Source organism: Mauremys reevesii, linkage group 1 (genome assembly GCF_016161935.1).
Source record: "Mauremys reevesii isolate NIE-2019 linkage group 1, ASM1616193v1, whole genome shotgun sequence".
NCBI lineage: Eukaryota > Metazoa > Chordata > Testudines > Geoemydidae > Mauremys > Mauremys reevesii.
This window is the reverse complement of record NC_052623.1, coordinates 142,259,651-142,278,408: the sequence shown is the minus strand read 5'-3', so window position 1 is coordinate 142,278,408 and position 18,758 is coordinate 142,259,651. Positions and strand designations below refer to the sequence as shown.

Here is an 18,758-nt window from a genome sequence, read left to right as displayed (position 1 = left end):
GAGAGGTTGAGGCAGATGCAGTCAGGGGTGCTCTTCTTCTTCATCTTCACTAATCCTTTCACTTCACTTCATCATCCACTCTCTTTCCTCCAGTCACTAAAGACTTCCAGCGGGGGGGGGCGGGGCTCTTTCCCGGTGCGAAGTTCGCTGGGATTCCGCCGGGCCGTGTTCAGATGTGAAGAAATCCGCCGCCCCCCCGTCGTGGCGAGACGGCGGCGGGCCGGGGTTGACACCTGGGCGGACAGTGGGGACACGCCGGCGCCACCTATGCGACAGACACTGACGCTCTGCTGACAAGGTTGCTCTGAGATAACTGATATACGGAAGCATGATTGATGATGATGATATCATCCAAGCAGACATAGACATCATCCTATGCCATCACATTTCACCCCCCTTCCTCTCCCAAACATCATCACCACATCTAAAAAGCCCTCCTTCAACAACCGCTGAAACCTCTGTCCTGCTGCAACCTGCTGCTCTCCTGGCTGCTCTGCTCCTACTTTCTCCTGGCTCTCTGGCTGCTTCCTCCCTGCAATCTGCCAGGATCTTCCCCTGCCCCCCCATCCGCCCTTCTCTCTCCTCCCCCTCCCCTCCTCCCCCCTCCTCCTCCCCTCTCTCCCCCCCCCCCTCCCCCATCCTGCCCTCCCACTCCCTGGTCCCCCCTGGTCCACCTGTAGTCACTCGTATCTCCTGGGCCCATCCCTTCCATCATGGGCCCTCCTCTGCGGCTCGATTGGGCTCTTCCGGCACTCCGCAGCCCTGCTCCGCGGCTCTTTTATCTTGCACTCCATGGCCATGCATCTTCATGCTCCTGATATCGCGCATCCTCGATGGCCCTTTGAGGCTTGATCCTGGATAGCTGCTCATACCGGCTCACCCATGCACCGCTGCTGACCACCAGTCACCTGACACTCACTGCAGATGCTGCACAGGTGCTGGTGGTGGCTGTGCAGCTGGGATTAACTGCTTGCACGGCCTGTCGCTGCCTGGCCACAAGAACTGATTTCTGTAACTGGGCACACAATTTTAAACAGGAGCTGCAGGGCAGAGAGGGAAAAACGCATTAATTTTTGAGGAGCAGTTACTGGAGTGCAGCAAACAGGTGCAGAGTGGCTGAACAGGATGCAGAGTGGAGCCTGAACTGGAGGGAGGCAGGTAAAGCGCTGGTGAGTGACAGGTAGCGCTGAGAGCCCCTGGAGATCCAGCGCTGGCTGGATGCTGCCATGCACTGCCTGCACTCTGTGCGACCCCTAGCTTGCAGGAGTTGCAGCGCTTAGCGCTGCAGGCAGCTGTGGATGGGGCCTCCAGCAGCGCTGGCGTGTGTAAGCTGCTGCCCCTTTGACTCTCTCTGCTGTCTCTTCCTGTTTCACTGCATCAAATTCAAAGTTGGAGTGGCATAGGTTTGAGCAAAGTTGAAGTGGTAAACTATAGATTGGAATTCAGAAAATTACCTTGCAAGTTGGTGCTTATTCTATAGTTGAGGGAGCCTATACGTCTCCTCTGTTCCCATGCCCTGCTTCAATTACAAGTTCTCATTGTGTTCCACATACTTGCTTGTTAGCAGAACACGAGTCAGAAATTGTCTATTGCTCAATATTAAATTACTTTAAAATAAGTGAATTGATAATAAAATATGTTTATATGGGTGTGATGACAGAGGATTAAAGTTAAATTCCTCTGACATTGGCAAGTAGCAAACAGGAATTACAGGGCTTCATCCAAAATGCCAACCAATTATTTTGTTAACAAATACTGTTTACTATAATATTAGACATTTGCATCTTTAAAGTAATTATACAATTTTAAAATATGATTTTGAGTTAGCATGTTAGGAAATCATTGCCAAGTAAATTTCAAAGAACATTTGAAGAAATATTATATATCTTAACATTCCTTTAGTTCCTACCATTTTAACTTTTGTGAATATCTTCTTTATAAACATAAGTAGAATCCACCATTTATAGTTAACCTTTGCTTTTAAAGAATTTCAGAATTCAACAAAACATTGCAAGAACAAAGTGAGGTAAGCACTTTTATTTGTGTGCTTATTTGTTATTATAGCTATTTGGAAAAATGCACTTCCTATTTATTTCTGACATTCTCAGTAGCTGATGATCAAACATGTTTTCTATTGAAAGAATATTTTACTTTTATTTTATTTTTCCTTACAGTCTTCTTTCATGGAGTGTGCTGCAGAAAACCAAAGGTCTGCCATGTTAAAGTTTTAAATAATAATTTTACCCCTAAAGTCCCTGTACTGTATTGTGTACAAAAAACAGATATGTAGTAGAACTGAAACAAACTAGCTAGGAAATCAAATGTGGGGCTGATCCTGCCTCAAATGAAGTAAATATAAACAGGATTGAGGCCCCATGTATACAGACTCAGGGACAGACAGAGAAACCCTGGATCAAATCCATTATCATTATCCATAGTCCCCACTGAAGTCACTTTGGATTCAGGGCCGGCTCCAGGCCCCAGCACGCCAAGCGTGTGCTTGGGGTGGCATGCCGCGGGGGGCACTCCGCCGGTCTGCGGGAGGGCGGCAGGCGGCTCTGGTGGACCTCCCGCAGGCACATCTGCAGGAGGTCCACCGGAGCCACAGGACCGGCGACCGCCAGAGTGCCCCCTGCGGAGTGCCACCGAGCTTGGGGCGGCGAAATTGCTAGAGCCGCCCCTGCTTGGATTTACTCCAAAGTGTCAGAGAAGGGAGGAAGATTGGCTAGAATACATCTTTAGGGACCATTGCCAATTAGTGCAGGTTAGGATATCTGCCCGGATAGGCTAATCTGCAACATGGTGGGTAATAGGGCAGAGGATCAAGGAACTGTAACTAGCTCCTTGACAGCTTTGTTCCCCCGCCGTCTGCAGCTTTGCTCATGCAACATAAAATGCCCACCCTTTCTCAGTGGAGAAGAGGATTTGGCCAAGTCAGGAAGGAGGAAGACTAAAGGGATGGCACTGAGGATAGAACAGGACATTTCTCTTTCCCTCTCCCCAACCCCGATGCCCAATTTGCCAGTTTGCAGGGGGATAGCTGATCATTTTTGGTCAGCCACACATATCCCCAGCCCTGGATTATCATGCTTCTTCCCTGGGCATGGGCACCATCTTTGCTGGCACTTAATGACTTTCCAGCCTCCTTCTCTGTGAGTTATTTGTCTTGAAGTAGGGTTGCCAACTTTGGTTGGACGTATTCCTGGAGATTTAATCAGATGACAATCTTTAATTAAAGATTAATCTTTAATTTCTGGAGACTCCAGAAGAATCCTGGAGGGTTGGCAACCATATCTTGAAGGTGGCATAATTTTGTCTTATGGTGTATTGTGGGCCTAGCCAGAATGCCCCTCTGTGGGATCTGGAAGGATTTTTCCCTCCAGGCAGAACTGGCTGATGTCCTGAGGGTATTTTGACTTTTTCACATCTCCTGGGAGGCCTGGACTGGGAGGAAGGATATTTGAATTGTTTCCACTGTTGCTCAGTGTGAGGTAGGGTAGTTGCTGACTGTCATGCTCCTGGGGTAATCTGATTTTGCTGGGGATTAGAAGGGAAATCTCTTAAATCTAGTGCAGATCAAAGAATTCCTAGTCTCTACCTTCATTTGCATGAGGGGAGCAACTGGTTGGATCCCACAAATGACAGCGAGGTCAGGCAGAGGCTGACTGATTTCTTGTTTGGGTTTATGATGTAAAGCCATGATCTCTTGCACTGGCCCCTTATTTTGAGTGGTAAGATTTGGGGTACTGATCTCATCAGTATTACTTTGGTTAAACAGAAGTTTCAGCCTGTCACTTAAACTCAGTCACTGTGTTGTGTCTTCATTCACCTACTTGTCTGGCTTAACTGAGTGCAGTGGAGGATCTGGCCTTAAGTCTTAGTCGGTGTCCGTGGAACAAGGAGAGAGTAAACCAACACAAAGTGATACTCTTGTTCTCTCTATTTTTAAATTGAAAAGGGTAGGTTGTTATCATAATAATAGTCCTCAGATTTGAAAATAGGTTGGGAAAATGGTACTTGAATTCAGATATTGGCAGTATTTCTGTATACAGCATACAAAGTTAAATCTGTTTCTTGTTTACAATTCATTTTCTTCTCATTGCAGTATATCAGTCTGCAAGTTTATAGTAAAGCTGGCCAAGACTGTTAATATAAGCAGTTTAATAGCACGTTTTAAAAGAGCAAAAGTAGGACAAATTGGTAAGTTGCCTTTAATATTTAATATATTTTTATTACAGTGTCCCTCTTCAGTCTAAGGATAATAATTTTAAAGATGACCTGTAAATGTTTTAACAGAAAAGAAGCAAATGTATTTTTAAAATAAAAGAGTTAATTAAAGTTAGTTGCAGGAAGAGTATATGTAAAGTGTTTCTCTGCCATGTTTCCTATTTTGGATATTCAGACATGGAACATATTTAGTGTTTGTATTTATTGGGGAGATTTTGTGTTAGAAAAACTGCTGATTATGTTTGTACAACAAATAAAGGAAGGACAGACTGCCACACTACTTGATAAGGTAGAGGTATTTTTATGGTAGTGGGTCATGCTATCTTTTTTAAAATCACAAGTCATGAAGTTGTGCATTCTACACTCCATTTGTTTGCAACACTCCAAAAGAGCCATCTCCACTGTCTGTGACAAATTGTGTCACTCCACAAAGATGTGATGGTGTACTAATATTTATATTAATTTATTACATGATTATGAATGTGAAAAAAGCTTGACACAAATTATCTCAAAATGCTTTATGGAATTTAAATGGTCAAAATATGATTTTCAACAATTGTATATAATGGCTACTGGACAAATCAGGATAATGCTTTTTCGTGCCTTTGTCACCATAGAACTGTGCTGCTGTTCAGCTCTGCAATCTTGGCCCTCAACTGCTGAAGAGTTACAAATGTTGCAATGGTAAGTATAAATAGCAAAGACTTGCTTTCCTATTTAAGGAATATTCTGATTTTTAGTCTGTGATGCATTAGCAAACACCCCAGCCACAACATAACAATTGGGAAGGGAATCTCCATAAGTAAAACCCATTGGAATTTTCCTCTCCTTTTAGCTCTCGCACATGGGTTTTCCCACATGCTATAAGGTTCAAAGTCTAGCTATCATCCACAAAGTAGGCACCCAACATAGTGTTGCTATTACAATACCTAAATTACTGGTGAGCGTTTAACAAAATAGAATTCAGAATTTCCATCCTCAAAATGTGACAAATTAACAATATTTGTTGCCAGAGTACCACAGGCATCTGATCGGATGCACTATTGTAATGATGTCATTTAAAGGTTTCCTTTACTGAAGCCTTATTAAATGGTGTTCTTTAATATATAAACAATGTTAAGCTTGCCACAACTTTCATACCATTCTTTTATTTTTTTTAGTTATGGACAAGACACAGTTGTATGTGCTGCCCCTAGCAAATGTGGCCCTCCAGCTTCTCCTGCTCCTTCTTCCAGTAAAAAATCTATTGGCAAACCTCCTCCTAATATTCATGCCCCCAAACATACCACTGTTTTTTCTCCTCATCTTTCAACCAAATCTAGTACTATAAATAATCTTTTGACTAAACATATTGCTATGCATTCCACCACACCTACCACAGTTTCCCCTGCTACTCCTTCTCCTACACACACCACTACAATTCCCCCTGCTACATCTTCTCCTACAACTAGCATTACAATTCCCCTTCCTATGCCTTTCACCAAATACTTCACTACATCTCTCACCAAATCTACCACAATTTCTCTTCCTATGTCTCCAACCAAACCTGCAACTGTAGCTCCTTTTGCCATTCCTTCAACCAAACCTATAAATGTGTCTCCTGCTTCTTCCACTGAACCTACCATCCTCTCTCCTCCTGGTATTCATTCGACCACTGATAGCCAAGCTACTGGGGCCAACGGTACAACAGGTAAATATGGTAAGCTGATAGATTGGCATCTTTTGTCTGAAGGAGTTTTTTCCCTTCACAGAACTGAGATTTTACCTGTTTAATAAAGTTTCAAAACTGATTTAAGTAACATAGTGCTCTTTCAGAACAAACCTAATAGAGTACAGTACTCTCTTTGGAACAGGTTCTGCCACCCTTACTCATGTTGACTAGTGCCTTACTCTACAAGTAGACCCAATAGGAGTTATTGCTCTATGTGATCTGTTTCTAGCACCACACATTGGACAGGCAAAATGCAGTAAACAAATAAGAGAGTGACAGAACTGGGCAGAAGAGTCTTGAAATAAGTTTGAATTTAAAATAAGTCTTTATGATTTTAGAGGCTTTTATGTTCAGTGAAAAAACATAGCAAAAAAACAGAAGAGGGATGGGAGGGGGGAAAAGAGAATATAGTTGCATGATTGAAAATAAATGTATTCTTCAGATAAATTACCAACTACTTTCATATATTTCTCTTCTTTTTTTCCCTGAAAAGAAAGAGATTCAGAGTAATGGGAAAGAATTCTCAGTTGCTGTCATAAAAAAGAGCTTTGTGGAAACAAAGCAAAATTATCCATCAATACTAGATCCTCCTTAAAAAGTTGTAACTGGGTGGGATTATCCTCTGAGATTTTAGATATTTACATTTGTGTGTGTATGTGTGTATGTTGTCTCTGAAATCCCTACTCTCTGGATCTTATCCTACTCCCACTGAAGTCAAAAGATAAAACTTCCAGAAAATAGTTAATTAGAATGTCATTAAAGGCCAGACATCTCATCAAAGATGAGACAAAAATGTGCCTGGTCTACTGAGGACCACTGCGCCAGCCAGAGTGAGCATGGCTGATGGTATCATACCAGACATTGTAGATAGAAGTTCTCAAATCTGACTCAGTCCTGTGAATCCATGAATCTTTGGGGTGGCCCCTCAGGCAACATCAGGTAGGATCCAGGCATACACCTCTTTGTATGTTGATGGAGAGTTTGAGAGCCTGGTGTGCTGGGATATTTTTGTCCATCCTAGCGACATGGCAGAGGAGCATGCAATGCTGATTTTGAATGCAGTGAATGACTGGAGGAAGGGCAGATCTCTGCAAGATTATGGCATTTTGCACAAGTCAAACCACTTTATGCTCAGGATTTGGTGATGACAGTGCATATGGACTGCCTCTAGGTGCTCCAAGTCTGCCTGTAAGAGAGTCCAAGTTTCTGACCCATATAGCAGTATGGCAGTACACAAGTTTGATAGATCCTGAACTTTGTCTCAGCCCAGAGATGTTTTTGCATCCATAGGCAAGGCTTGGACGTCACGTAGGAGGTGGTGAGACCTATTTGTCAGAGGACATCTGGTTTGCTGTGACAGTTTGACCTTGGCTTGTGGCCCAGGTAGATTAACTCATTGGTGCTCTCCATGGCACTTGACCCCACCTTTATTGAGGATTCTGGTCACCCAGCTCCAAGGTTCTGGACATTGGTCTTCTGTCATGAGACATTCAACTCTATGGTGTCGGCAGCATCTTGGAAACTTTAAAGGGTAGGGTGGAAATTCTCTGGCTTCCCCACGAATAGGGCAGCATATTGGTCAATGAACGTGGCTTGACCAACCTTGATTCCGATGTTTGGAGTGGGAAATCCTAGTATTCAGTCAATAGCTCAGCAGAAGGCTGCCAGGGAGAGAACACATCTCTGCTGCACAGCTGACGTTGTGCAGAAAGCCATGAACCAATGCACACTTTCACACTGGTACCAGCGTGAAGATCGTGCACTTGGAACTCCAGTTCCTTTTAGTGTGAACCTGTCAACCAGGTCAAAAGCTGACCTGTGCTGAAAGGGCTGACCTGACAACCAGATCAAAAGCTGACCTGTGCTGGAAGTGTTGACCTGACAACCTGATCAAAAGCCATATATTGATGTCAATATATGCCATGTGAAGTGGGTGGTTAAATTCTTGGTGCATCTCAGCTGGAGGGTAAAGGACAGTCCCATAGTGAAACCTGATTGCTGTGGAAGTCTATTAAGAAGTGGCTGCATCCTACCAAGCAGAATGTGAGCAAAGATCTTTCCAGAGACTGATAGCAGTAAGATCGGCCTGTAGTTGCTACCCTCAGTGCAAGATCCTTTACCCTTGCACAGGGACACTATGATGTAGTCTTTCCATTCTGCTGGTTCTCTCCCTGATGCCCACTTTTAAAAACAATTGGAGCAGACCAGTGCACCTCTTGTTATGACCAGGACATGGGCGATCTGGCCTAGTGGGTAGGACCAGGGCTGCCCAGAGGATTCCGGGGGCCCAGGGTCTTCGGCGGCGGGAGGCCCCACTTTGGCAGTAAGTCGGCGGCGGGGGATTCTTCCGTTCCGGGACCCGCAGCCAAAGACCCACGGCGGGGACCCCCCTCCGCCGAATTACCGCCGAAGTGGGACCCACCGCCAAAGTGCAGCCCCCACCGCGGGTCTTCGGGGCACTTCGGTGGCGGGTCCTGGAATGGAAGGACCCCCCCCGGCCGAATTACGGCCAAAGACCCGGCTGCACTCCGGCGGCGGGTCCCGCTTCGGCGGTAATTCGGAGGCGGGGGGTCCTTCTATCCCGGAGAGGAAGGACCCCCCGCCAGCGAAGACCGGGAGCGAAGAAGCTCCGGGGGCCCAGGCCCCGCGAGAGTTTTCCGGGGCCCCTGGAGCGAGTGAAGGACCCCGCTCCAGGGGCACCAAAAAACTCTCATGGGGGCCCCTGCTGGGCCCGGGGCCTGGGGTAAATTGCCCCACTTGCCCCCCCTCTGGGTGGCCCTGGGTAGGACCAGGAGACTGGTCTAGTGGTCAGCACAGGAGTAGGGCCTGATAGCGGAGCAGGAGTTGGGATCCAGGAGTCATATGTCAGAGCCGGAGTCAGAAACCAGGAGTCAAGCTGAAGGTCAGAACCAGAGTCAGGAATCAGAGGTAGAGTCAGAGACTGTAGCTGGAGTCAGGGATCAGGGTCAAGCAAAGGGGCAGAGCTGAAGAACAGAGACAGGGTCAGAAGCAGGGAATTGAGAGAGGGGTCTGTTATAGCAGCATCCCAGGTACTGAAGGGTTGCACAGACATCTTTCTGGAATTTCCTTTATGCTTAAATAGTGAGTCTAGACCAATCTGAGGTAATGGAGAGGTGTAGCCAATCAAGTTTTCTGTAGAAAGCACTTCCTTTTGTGCTTAGTCTCCTGGGGTTTATAGTACATTGATCGTGGTTCTGCTATGATTGCTGGATGGGTGGTGGTATAGCAGAGGCCACCCAAAGCTCTGCAGACCAAGATGCTATCTTCTGGATCCTTATACCTCTGCTCAGCTGTGCCAGATGTAGAGACCATTGAATTCAATGGAAAGATCCTCTTCACATTGATACAAGAAAAATAGAAGAGTAAAAATAGATAAATGTCAGCGTTACACTTTTTATGGAATCAATATTTTTTGAATTTGACATTTTAAAATAGGAATGCATCTGTCACAGGTTGGCCCAGTACCACACACTGTACAGATACCAGTCTGTTGTGAGTGGACCTAAATGCTGGATCTCAAGTGCTGGGCAGGGACTACTCACTGTTTCTTGCTCTGGGACTCTAAGGCACATACATAGGTTCCATCCTCTTAACAGAGCCCTTCTTGGGATGTGGGACTCCACAGTCCAGGTGCTCCAGACCCTGTTCCAGACCTAGTTCCCAAGTTGCTTGTACACACTCCCTCAGAATTCCACCTAAACTGTGGGAACTGTGGCTTCTGAATTTAACCCCTTCAGGGACAACATGGCAGGAAATCAGGGAACACAGACTTAGACAAGGAATTTCTTAATCATAGTCACTTTACTCCTAACAAGCACAAGAGAGTTACAGATCTTTTCAAAAGAGCATCCTCCCCTTGAGTAGTCTCACTGCTCCAGTGAGTTTGAGGTTTGTCAGCCCTTCAGACTAGGCAGAGTGCCTCCTGTCTTCTTTCTCTCCAGCCAGTCCTCCTTACATGTAGGGCAACCAAGATTATACCATAATCTTGAGAGGCTGAGGGAACTGGGATTGTTTAGCCTGCAGAAGAGAAGAATGAGGGGGGATTTGATAGCTGCTTTCAACTACCTGAAAGGGGGTTCCAAAGAGGATGGATCTAGACTGTTCTCAGTGGTAGAAGATGACAGAACAAGGAGTAATGGTCTCAAGTTGCAGAGGGGGAGGTTTAGGTTGGATATTAGGAAAAACTTTTTCACTAGTAGGGTGGTGAAGCACTGGAATGGGTTACCTAGGGAGGTGGTGGAATCTCCTTCCTTAGAGGTTTTTAAGGTCAGGCTTGACAAAGCCCTGGCTGGGATGATTTAGTTGGGTTTGGTCCTGCTTTGAGCAGGGGGTTGGACTAGATGACCTCCTGAGGTCCCTTCCAACCCTGAGATTCTATGATTCTATGATAACTATAAATATTTTACCAGTTAATGCATATTTTCTAACAATAGCTCTCAATTTAAGGATATAAAATTAGAATTAGCAGGCTGAAAATTAGAGACTAGTTTAAACAAAACAGGGTCCATTAACACTGGTGCTGAATTTTCATCTTCTTTATATATGTGAATAGTGTAATTCCACAATGATTTAATTAGTGATGAATGTCCACCTTCTGGGCTAGACTTGCTGTGTGAAAACAAGCTGGGTGAGGTAATATCTTTAATTGGACCAACTTCTGTTGGAAAAAGATACAAGCTTTTGAGCTTACACAGAGCTGCCCTTCTGACCTGAAGAAGAACTCTGTGTAAGCTCGGAAGCTTGTCTCTTTGTCCAAGAGAAGTTGGTCCAATAAACAATATTTTCTCATTCGCCTCGTCTCTCTAATATCTTCGGCAGGTCTTCAATGACTCAGCCAGCTGAGTCACACATGGTGGAATAGAAAAAAACCCTTTCAGGGTATACAGTCTTTAAATTGTCCTGGCCCTGGTATGGGGCATACCCCCTGGGCTTCCTCCCCAAAGACATTGTCTTCCTGGAGCCCTCCCTGATCTCAGTACTTGCTTAGTCCCCACAGCCAGCCAGGAGCTTCTTCCTATTTCCCTCATTCCCTGCCACACTGAGCTGTCCATGGTCCTGCTACTCTTCCAGCCAGCTAGGAAAATGGTCAGATCTCTTCCCACGCCAGGCAGCAACTGACTGTTCTGTTTCTGCTGCTGCTTTTTATATGGCCCTCCTGGGCTCTGACTGGCCACTCCAGCAGCCCCTCTGACTGGCTGCTTCCCCTGCAGCCATTGTAGGCTGCTTAGAGGACTTCTCTTCTGCTCTTTTCTGGGGCTGGGTGAGGCAGGGCTATGCAGCCTCCAGCAGGGGCCTCCAGATGTAGTCCACCCCTTCACAGTAACCCACCAGTAAGTGTGTGTTATGAGTCTGCCTCTGTGCCAGTCTGCAGAGAATAGGAATCTGTTATAGCCTTAGCTCTGGAGCCTCATGCTTAATAACTCATGCTTTTAATTCTGTAGGTCTATGGGTTCAATCCCTGGTATATCAGTCTAGATCAGTGATCTCCAACCTTTTTACACCCAAGATCACTTTTTGAATTTAAGGGCAACCCAGAATCTATCCTGCCCCTTCCCTGAGGCCCTGCCCCGTTCCCGAAACCCCACCCCACTCACTCCATCCCCCCTTTTCTCTGTCACTCACTCTCCCCCACCCTCACTCACTTTCACTGGGCTGGGGTAGGGGATTGGGGTTCAGGAGGGGCTGCAGGCTCTGGGCTGGGGTTGAGGGATTCATGGTGTGGGAGGGGGCTCTGAACTGAGCTTGGGGCAGGGAGTTGGGGTACAGGAGGGGGTATGGAGTGCTGGCTCTGGGAGGTGGCTCAGGGCTGGGGCAGGGGCTTGGGATGCAGAATGGGGTATGGGCTGCTAGCTCCAGGAGGGGGCTCAGGGCTGGGGGTTGGGGCATGGGCTCCAACCAGGGGGCACTTACCTTGGGTGCCTCCCAATCGGCAGTGCAGCGGGGCTAAGGCAGGCTCCCTGCCTGCTCCAGCCTCACTCCGGCACGTCGGCACCTCCTTCCCATCACGAGCCAGGCCACCATCCCACCCTGCCAGCCAGTAGTGCATCACATGGCCACGATGCTCCCGGAAGGGACCAGTGCGCTCTTGCGGCCCCTGGAGAGGACACATGGCTCTGCGCACTGCCCCTCTCTGCAGGCATTGCCCCCACAGCTCCCATTAGCCACAGCTCCCCATTCCTGGCCAATGGGAGCTGCAGGGGTGGTGCTTATGGGCAGGAGTAGCGTGAAGAGACCCCTGCCCCCTCTGCCCTGAGGGGCTGCTGGGACATGCTGGCCGCTTCCGGGAGTGGCTTGGGGCCACAGCAGGCAAGGAGCCTGCCTTAGCGGCAGGCAGCCCCACTATGCTGCCACGGCTAGAGATCATGATCGACTGGGAGAGTCTCCAGGATCGACCAGTCGATTGCAGTCGACAGGTTGGTGACCACTGGCCTAAATGGTAGCCATCACATAATGGCTCATTTTTCTCCTCAGGTTTCGTCCCTTTGACATACACAATATTCTGATGGTTTTCAATTAATGTACACTATTTTTCTTCTGTCATAGGAAACACTTTGGATAATCCATCAAATATCACACCTACCACGATTAATGCCTCTGAAGTTGACAGCATAATATCCAAAATGGAAAGTGCTCTGTCAGCCCAGAAAATAGAGCCAAAAGTTGCAAGAGAGATGGTCAACACAATTAGCAATCTCCTAAATGTTCCATTACTATCCCCAGCGTCTAAAAGGTATGCATTTTTGTAAACAGATGAACTGAATGTTGTGTTTGTCATCTTGGTAAAGTGATACACTATAGGTAGCTCCTCAAATGATGGGCAAACTATCAGCCTGCACTTTTTTTCCTCACCCAAACTGAAATTTTATATCAGAGACATGATTCTGATTCCACTGGTTTTACACTGATGTAACTCCATGGCCTTCAGTGGAGTTCCTTCTTATTTACATTGGCATAAGAAAGATCAGAGAAAAGCTCTGATTGATTTCAGAATATGCTTGGTTTGCTGTTTCACAACCTGCTTGAAAATGATAGGCGCATTGTAATACTACGCATATTTTGTCTTAACAGAATAATAAAAATAGTGGATGCCATTGGCTTAAAACTGAACTTTTCAACAGAATCCATTAATTTTACCTCCCCGGCCTTGGCTCTAGCAGTCACCAAAGTCCACAGCAGCAACTTCAGCAAAATGTCATTCGCTGTCCAAGATTCATCAGATCTTCAGGTAAAGCCACCTATGATTTTAATCCTTAAAAATTTAAATGCAGACTCTTTGTGGATAAAGTGCACTTGTTATATTGAAAAATAGAGAGAGAGATTTAATCAAGAGAATCTGAAATCCAGATCTGCTGTAGGATATTTGTTAGGCATGTCTGCTGTAATCAGAGGGTCTTTATTAACTATTTTGCTTTTGAAGTCTTCAGAAGATTTTTTTTTATTCTTCCACTAAGACTTATAGGAGAAAAATTCTGTATCGATAAGAAGGATGTAAGCTACTGTCCTAGCAGAAGCTGATATTTCACTAACAAGCTGTTAGTAAGGGAACAGCCAGAACACCAGAAGGATTTGGCAAAACATCTCCCTACTCCAGGAGCCTAAAATCATGAATAGTTTTATCACCCACCCTCAGAGAATTGAAGAATTTCAAGGAGTTTTGCCAGATGGCCTCACCTGTCAGAAGTGGTATTAGAATTACATTGGCGGCCTGGAAAAGTTGCTTAATTGATGGATTTCATATATGTTTGCCACTTGCAGCCAGTTGCCCTTGCCAAGAAACAAGCGGTTGGAAAGGTTTAACACCACTTTCTCACCTTTTCACCCCCTGATTTTGGGATAACGCTAAAGGGCAGACTACAAACCTTTAAGGCTTTTTCTGTGAGAGATCAAAAGTTCTCAACAAATATCAGAGCACTGTTTGTCTTCCCAGGCAAGTTCGTAACAGTCTGATTTGCGCAATAAGGGTGCTTGTACCCTTCTAGAATATTATAAATAATGTGAAATAATCGCAAGATCTAACTTCTGTTTTGTTTTCCTAAGAATGTGTGAAGTATAAGTATGTGGTGAGACTAGGAAGGAGGTAGAAGTGGAAGCTTGACATTTGCTACTCCTGGAGGAATTCTGTACCACTGTGCACACACAGAATTCATTTTTTGCTTCCCCACAGAAAATGATGGGGAAGCAAAGGGAAGCTTCCAGAGTGGTCATGAGCTCCTCCCCAGCAGCGCAGGTGCACCATTTTGGGTGCCTGCAGCAGCGGGTGGAGAGGTAAATCATCAGAAAGGGGGGCAGAGCTGGGATGCCCCAGCGAGTAGTTTCTACCCTGCGCTGGGCTTAGCTGCTAGTCCAGGCTGGGCTGGGGAGGACGGGACTTCCTCTTTCCCTGCAAGGAGTGGCCAAGGCTGCGTCAGACCCACCCCCGGCTACAGGAAGCTCTGTACCTCCTCCTGCTTCCTGGCCCAATGCTCCTCAGCCACGGAGGGAGAGGACACTGCACAGGGAGCTGCTCCCCTGTCCGCCCAACCCCTGTGCATCCAGAGTCCCTCTGCACCCAGACTACCCCTGCTGAGTCCCCCATACTCGAATTCCCAGCCTGATGGGACCCATCCCCCTGCACCTGGACCACCCTGATAAGCCCTCCACACCCAGATCCCCAACCCACCGAGCCCCAAGCAGCTGCACCCAGACCCCCACCCCACCAAGTCCTACTTCCCCAGCACCTGGACTCCCTCACCAAACTCCATCCCCCCAACTCCCTGCTGAGCCTGAACAACTTTCACTCTCCCTGCAGAGTCCCATTCCCCCTGCATCTGGAACCCCTTAATGAGCCCCTGTGCATCCAGATCCACGCCGCACCCGGACCACCCACCAAGCCATCTGCACCCAGATTGCCCCACATAGAACCCTCTCTCCCCACATTAAGCCCCTCCACACTTAGATTGTGCCATGCTGAGCCTGCCTGCCCAGCACCTGGGTCAGGGGCCAAGGCTGGGCGTGTGAGACTTTGTCCCTCTTTGTTGCTCTCTTGGTGCACCTGGCACAGGGGGGCAGGGGCCCAGGATGTTTCTGGGGCAGGCCCAGCCCTTGCACTGTGTCAGGGTCAGGTGCAGCCTCACTACCCAGTCCGTGTCCAGGGAGTGAGGGAGCACTGCAGGGTGATCTCCCACCGCTGTGCAGCCAGTGGCCTGTGCTCCCCACTGCCATGCTGGAGCCTCCATATCTCTTTATGGACAATAAAATATGCAGAATTTTAGAATATTGTGTGAATAATTCTTAATTTTTTGGCACAGAATTCCCTCAGTAGTAATTTGCTAAGTAAATCTCATGATGTAACTATAAGGGACTGGTAATGAGATATGCAGAGCTTTTCAACAAATTTGTATCTAGTCTGGATTAGAGTGATGGAAATGCCTTCATAAACTTAACTGGGGTCTCGGTGCTAACAGCCTGAGAGGTGAGAGACTGGGTTCTGGAGTTTGAATTACCCTTGCACACTTAGAAGTTACCCCTCCCTGACCTCCAGGGCAGGACTGATGAACATTGTTAGGGCACTGCTGGGAAGCTTGCGCTGCTGTTTCTCAGCTGTGACTGTTCTTTTGATTATACATATGACTTCTGTCTTGAGTTCTGAGAGTCTCTAACACCTTTCATGAGCTCTAAACTATTACTCTTTTTTTAAGTTGTACAACTACAGTATCTTAGCGATACTAGTTACCTCAGAAGGCTAACGAGACTAAAACATACTTAATCTTAAAGGTATACCCCAAAAGTTTAGCTAAAAGTTAACATCCTGTTCGTATGATGTTATATCTTTAAGGTCTTGAGAAAATTGAACTACAGTTTATCTGGTTTATCTGCTAGAATGAATGACGTTACCAATACTATAAACAAGGGAATAAAAATAAGCAGTTTAAAAAGGAATAATTATTTCAAACCTTTGCTTTGTATAGTCGTAATTAAAGATGAGCCCACACTAAGATCCTAGCTCTGAAGACACCCAAATTTTGAAGGAGTTCAAATTATGATCCTAGATTTAAACCCAAATTTTACAAAATGTCCTTAGTTTTATAATAGGCCAAATCAAAATTCTGATCTGCAGACCTTTAACTACAGGGCTTGATCTCCTCTCCTAGTTATGGTGTCAGATGTCTGGCAACAAATGATATTAAAGTTGGGATAATTGTCTCAAATTTTGTTAAGATTCAGTATTAAACTTCAGTTACAAACAGTGGCTATGGAGAGCTCTTTTGGATTCATACAGAAAGGGTTTGGGGATTTCTTTTAAAAAATAAAAACAATTTTGTAGTAAACCTTTAATAACATTGTCATCACTGCCACCTCCTTCCTGATGTCTGGAATTTAAGTAGTTAAATACTTCTGTAAATTTCTGTGCTACAAAATACCAACTTTGGATAAGCTTAAATATATGCGGAACTATATGTCTGTTTCCCAACTCTCTTCTCCTTACCATCTTAGTGTTTCTTATAAAAGCAAACATTGTTGCCCCCTCTTCTCTCAGCCCTGGAATGACTCCTTAAGAGCTAGATTGTTGCTAGCCCCAGTACAGCTGTGCAATGCCCCACCTCCTGCATAGCTCCTATATTAGATCTACCCAGAGTATGGCTTTGGGTCCTTTGCAAAGCACTGTTACCCACAATGCGGATGCTCTGTCCTCATGAGCAAATGGATGGAGCCATAGCTGGGTGCAAGAGCTGAAGTATGCTACACTCTTTTCAGAGCTGTGGTAAATTATTTCTCCCCTGCAGCTAAAGAAGAGCAGGGGATGCAGCTGATAGGGAGGCAAGGTGTGCAACATGAATTTTCACATGGGGCTGGAGAGTGAGCCTGCCCCACATGCACCTGGCGGCAGCAGCTCCTGGGCTGCAGGGCTTGGCCCAGCTCCTTGCTCTGGGCATTGCAACATGACCCATTGGGTGGGGTAGTGCTGCAACCCCACATACCAGGTTACAATGTCATTCACTCAAATTTGGCTTGGCCACCCTTCCATCACAACAGGTGGATGGCTGGGCCAAACCTGAATGGCCCTGCAACCACATGCACTAGGGCTCAATGCCAAGAGTGAGGAACTGGACCAAGGCCGGTGGGACAGGAAGCATCGCTGCTGGGAGTGCATGGGCAGACTTGCTCTCCAGCCCACGACCAATGGTCCATCAGCCCCCACCCCCAAGTTGCAAAACCTGGCTCTGCCACTGAGGGGAAATAGTTTGATTCTGAGTCATGGTTCCTTCCCAATGGTGCTCCGGGGGTGGCACAGCTGTATAATAGGCTGCTCCTATATTCAGGATTGAGCCTAAGGCACAATCTAATCTTCTGTTAGCAACAAAAATTATTGTACCTTTTTATGTTTAATTTTCAGATTACTCTAGGCACCCAAGCACCTATAAATAGTATTGGAGCAATTGCACTGCCTTCCTCATTGCTGACAAACTTGTCTTCTGAAGATATGCCTCTGGCTTCTAGAATTATATTCAACTTTTTTGAAAAGACAACTCCATTTCAGGTAACTTTTTGGGACCCTGTACATGAGGGATCCTTCATAATATTCTTTAACTCCATGTTAGAAAAATGGGGTGGTGAGAGGGGCAAATGAGCATAAATTTTCACAAAAAATCATTGTGTTTCTCATCAGAAGATTTTAATATTTCAGACATTTTTGCCCAGCTCTAATCATTGTGATAACTGAAATTGTGTGTGTGTGCTCTATTGTATTTAATTTTTTTCTACTCTTAGTTACTTTTTTGTTGTTTCAGGATTCTTCACTCGAGAATCTCTCTCTAATCAGCAATGTCATATCATCAAGTGTAGCTAACCTCACACTTAGTGACTTGAAGGCAAATGTTACTGTCACTCTACAGAACACCAGGCCTATTCAGGTATGACTTAGGTTTTAGCAGTTTACAAAATTCTATTTTACTGACTCACTTAGAATTGTTTTAGTACTTATGCTATGCTGAATATGCAGGCTGCTTCATTTGCTCTGTCGTTCTTTTGTGGTTTTCTCATCTAAGTTCATTGGCTTCAAAATTTCCAACAGATCTCATGTGAACCAATAATGTTTATTAATTAACATTATTCAAACCATTGAGTTGCAGTTATTAGGGATTTCTCACTATTCTATCAAATTCCTACCCAGCCAGCATTATTTTATGTTGTTCCCCCTCAGATGAATGAGCATCTCATGAGTGGGGTTTAGACAGTTACGGCTAATAGCGAAACACTGGCAACATGGCTTTCACAGAGGCAATGCAGCCAGGAAACAGCATTTAGCATATAGTCTTGGCTTGGCCTGTGTGGTTGTCCTTAGATCCACACAGATTTAGGTAATCTATACATTTTGGGGGCAGATATCCCCTGCTTCTTCATGGATGGATTAAAATCTCCCCGTCTCCCAAGAAACATTCTGGGTTGAAACTGGCAGAGATTCCAGTCCCTTGTGCGGGATTTTCCCAAAGCTAGCTCTCTGAAATCAGAACTTGCACTGGTAAAATGTTGAGGCCAATGCAACAATGTAGTATTGTTGTTCATAATAACATTATATATCACTTACTAGCTGCAGTGTTCTAGGATCCTCAAGAAAAATACAACACCTTTTAAAACTCTAACATTGCAATACTAAAACATGACCAAAAAACCTTTTCAAAAAGAACTAATTCCTTACCAGAGGCAAATTTACAGATATCACGTATTCTGCCCTTATCCTAAAATGAAAAGTTCCATTCCCTCCAAACTAAGAGTTTGATTCTGCAGACACTTATGAGTAGCTTGTATTCAGATGAGTAAT

The 18,758-nt window shown here is 45.7% G+C and overlaps 1 protein-coding gene across 3 annotated transcripts in view; it reads left to right on the top strand.

Annotated features, from left to right (window-relative positions):
- The window catches only part of ADGRG2 (adhesion G protein-coupled receptor G2), an 82,609-nt gene that overhangs the window by 42,354 nt on the left and 21,497 nt on the right, over positions 1 to 18,758 (top strand). For 2 of the 3 annotated variants that reach the window (XM_039520351.1, XM_039520349.1), the window contains 9 exons: positions 1,987 to 2,026; positions 2,175 to 2,209; positions 4,106 to 4,200; positions 4,845 to 4,911; positions 5,388 to 5,926; positions 12,503 to 12,689; positions 13,028 to 13,184; positions 17,334 to 17,477; positions 17,728 to 17,850. In XM_039520351.1, coding sequence (XP_039376285.1) covers positions 2,184 to 2,209; positions 4,106 to 4,200; positions 4,845 to 4,911; positions 5,388 to 5,926; positions 12,503 to 12,689; positions 13,028 to 13,184; positions 17,334 to 17,477; positions 17,728 to 17,850 — 1,338 coding nt within the window. In that variant the 5' untranslated portion in view covers positions 1,987 to 2,026; positions 2,175 to 2,183. The remainder of the gene's footprint in view (positions 1 to 1,986; positions 2,027 to 2,174; positions 2,210 to 4,105; positions 4,201 to 4,844; positions 4,912 to 5,387; positions 5,927 to 12,502; positions 12,690 to 13,027; positions 13,185 to 17,333; positions 17,478 to 17,727; positions 17,851 to 18,758) is intronic. The other variant, XM_039520352.1, reaches the window with a different exon arrangement.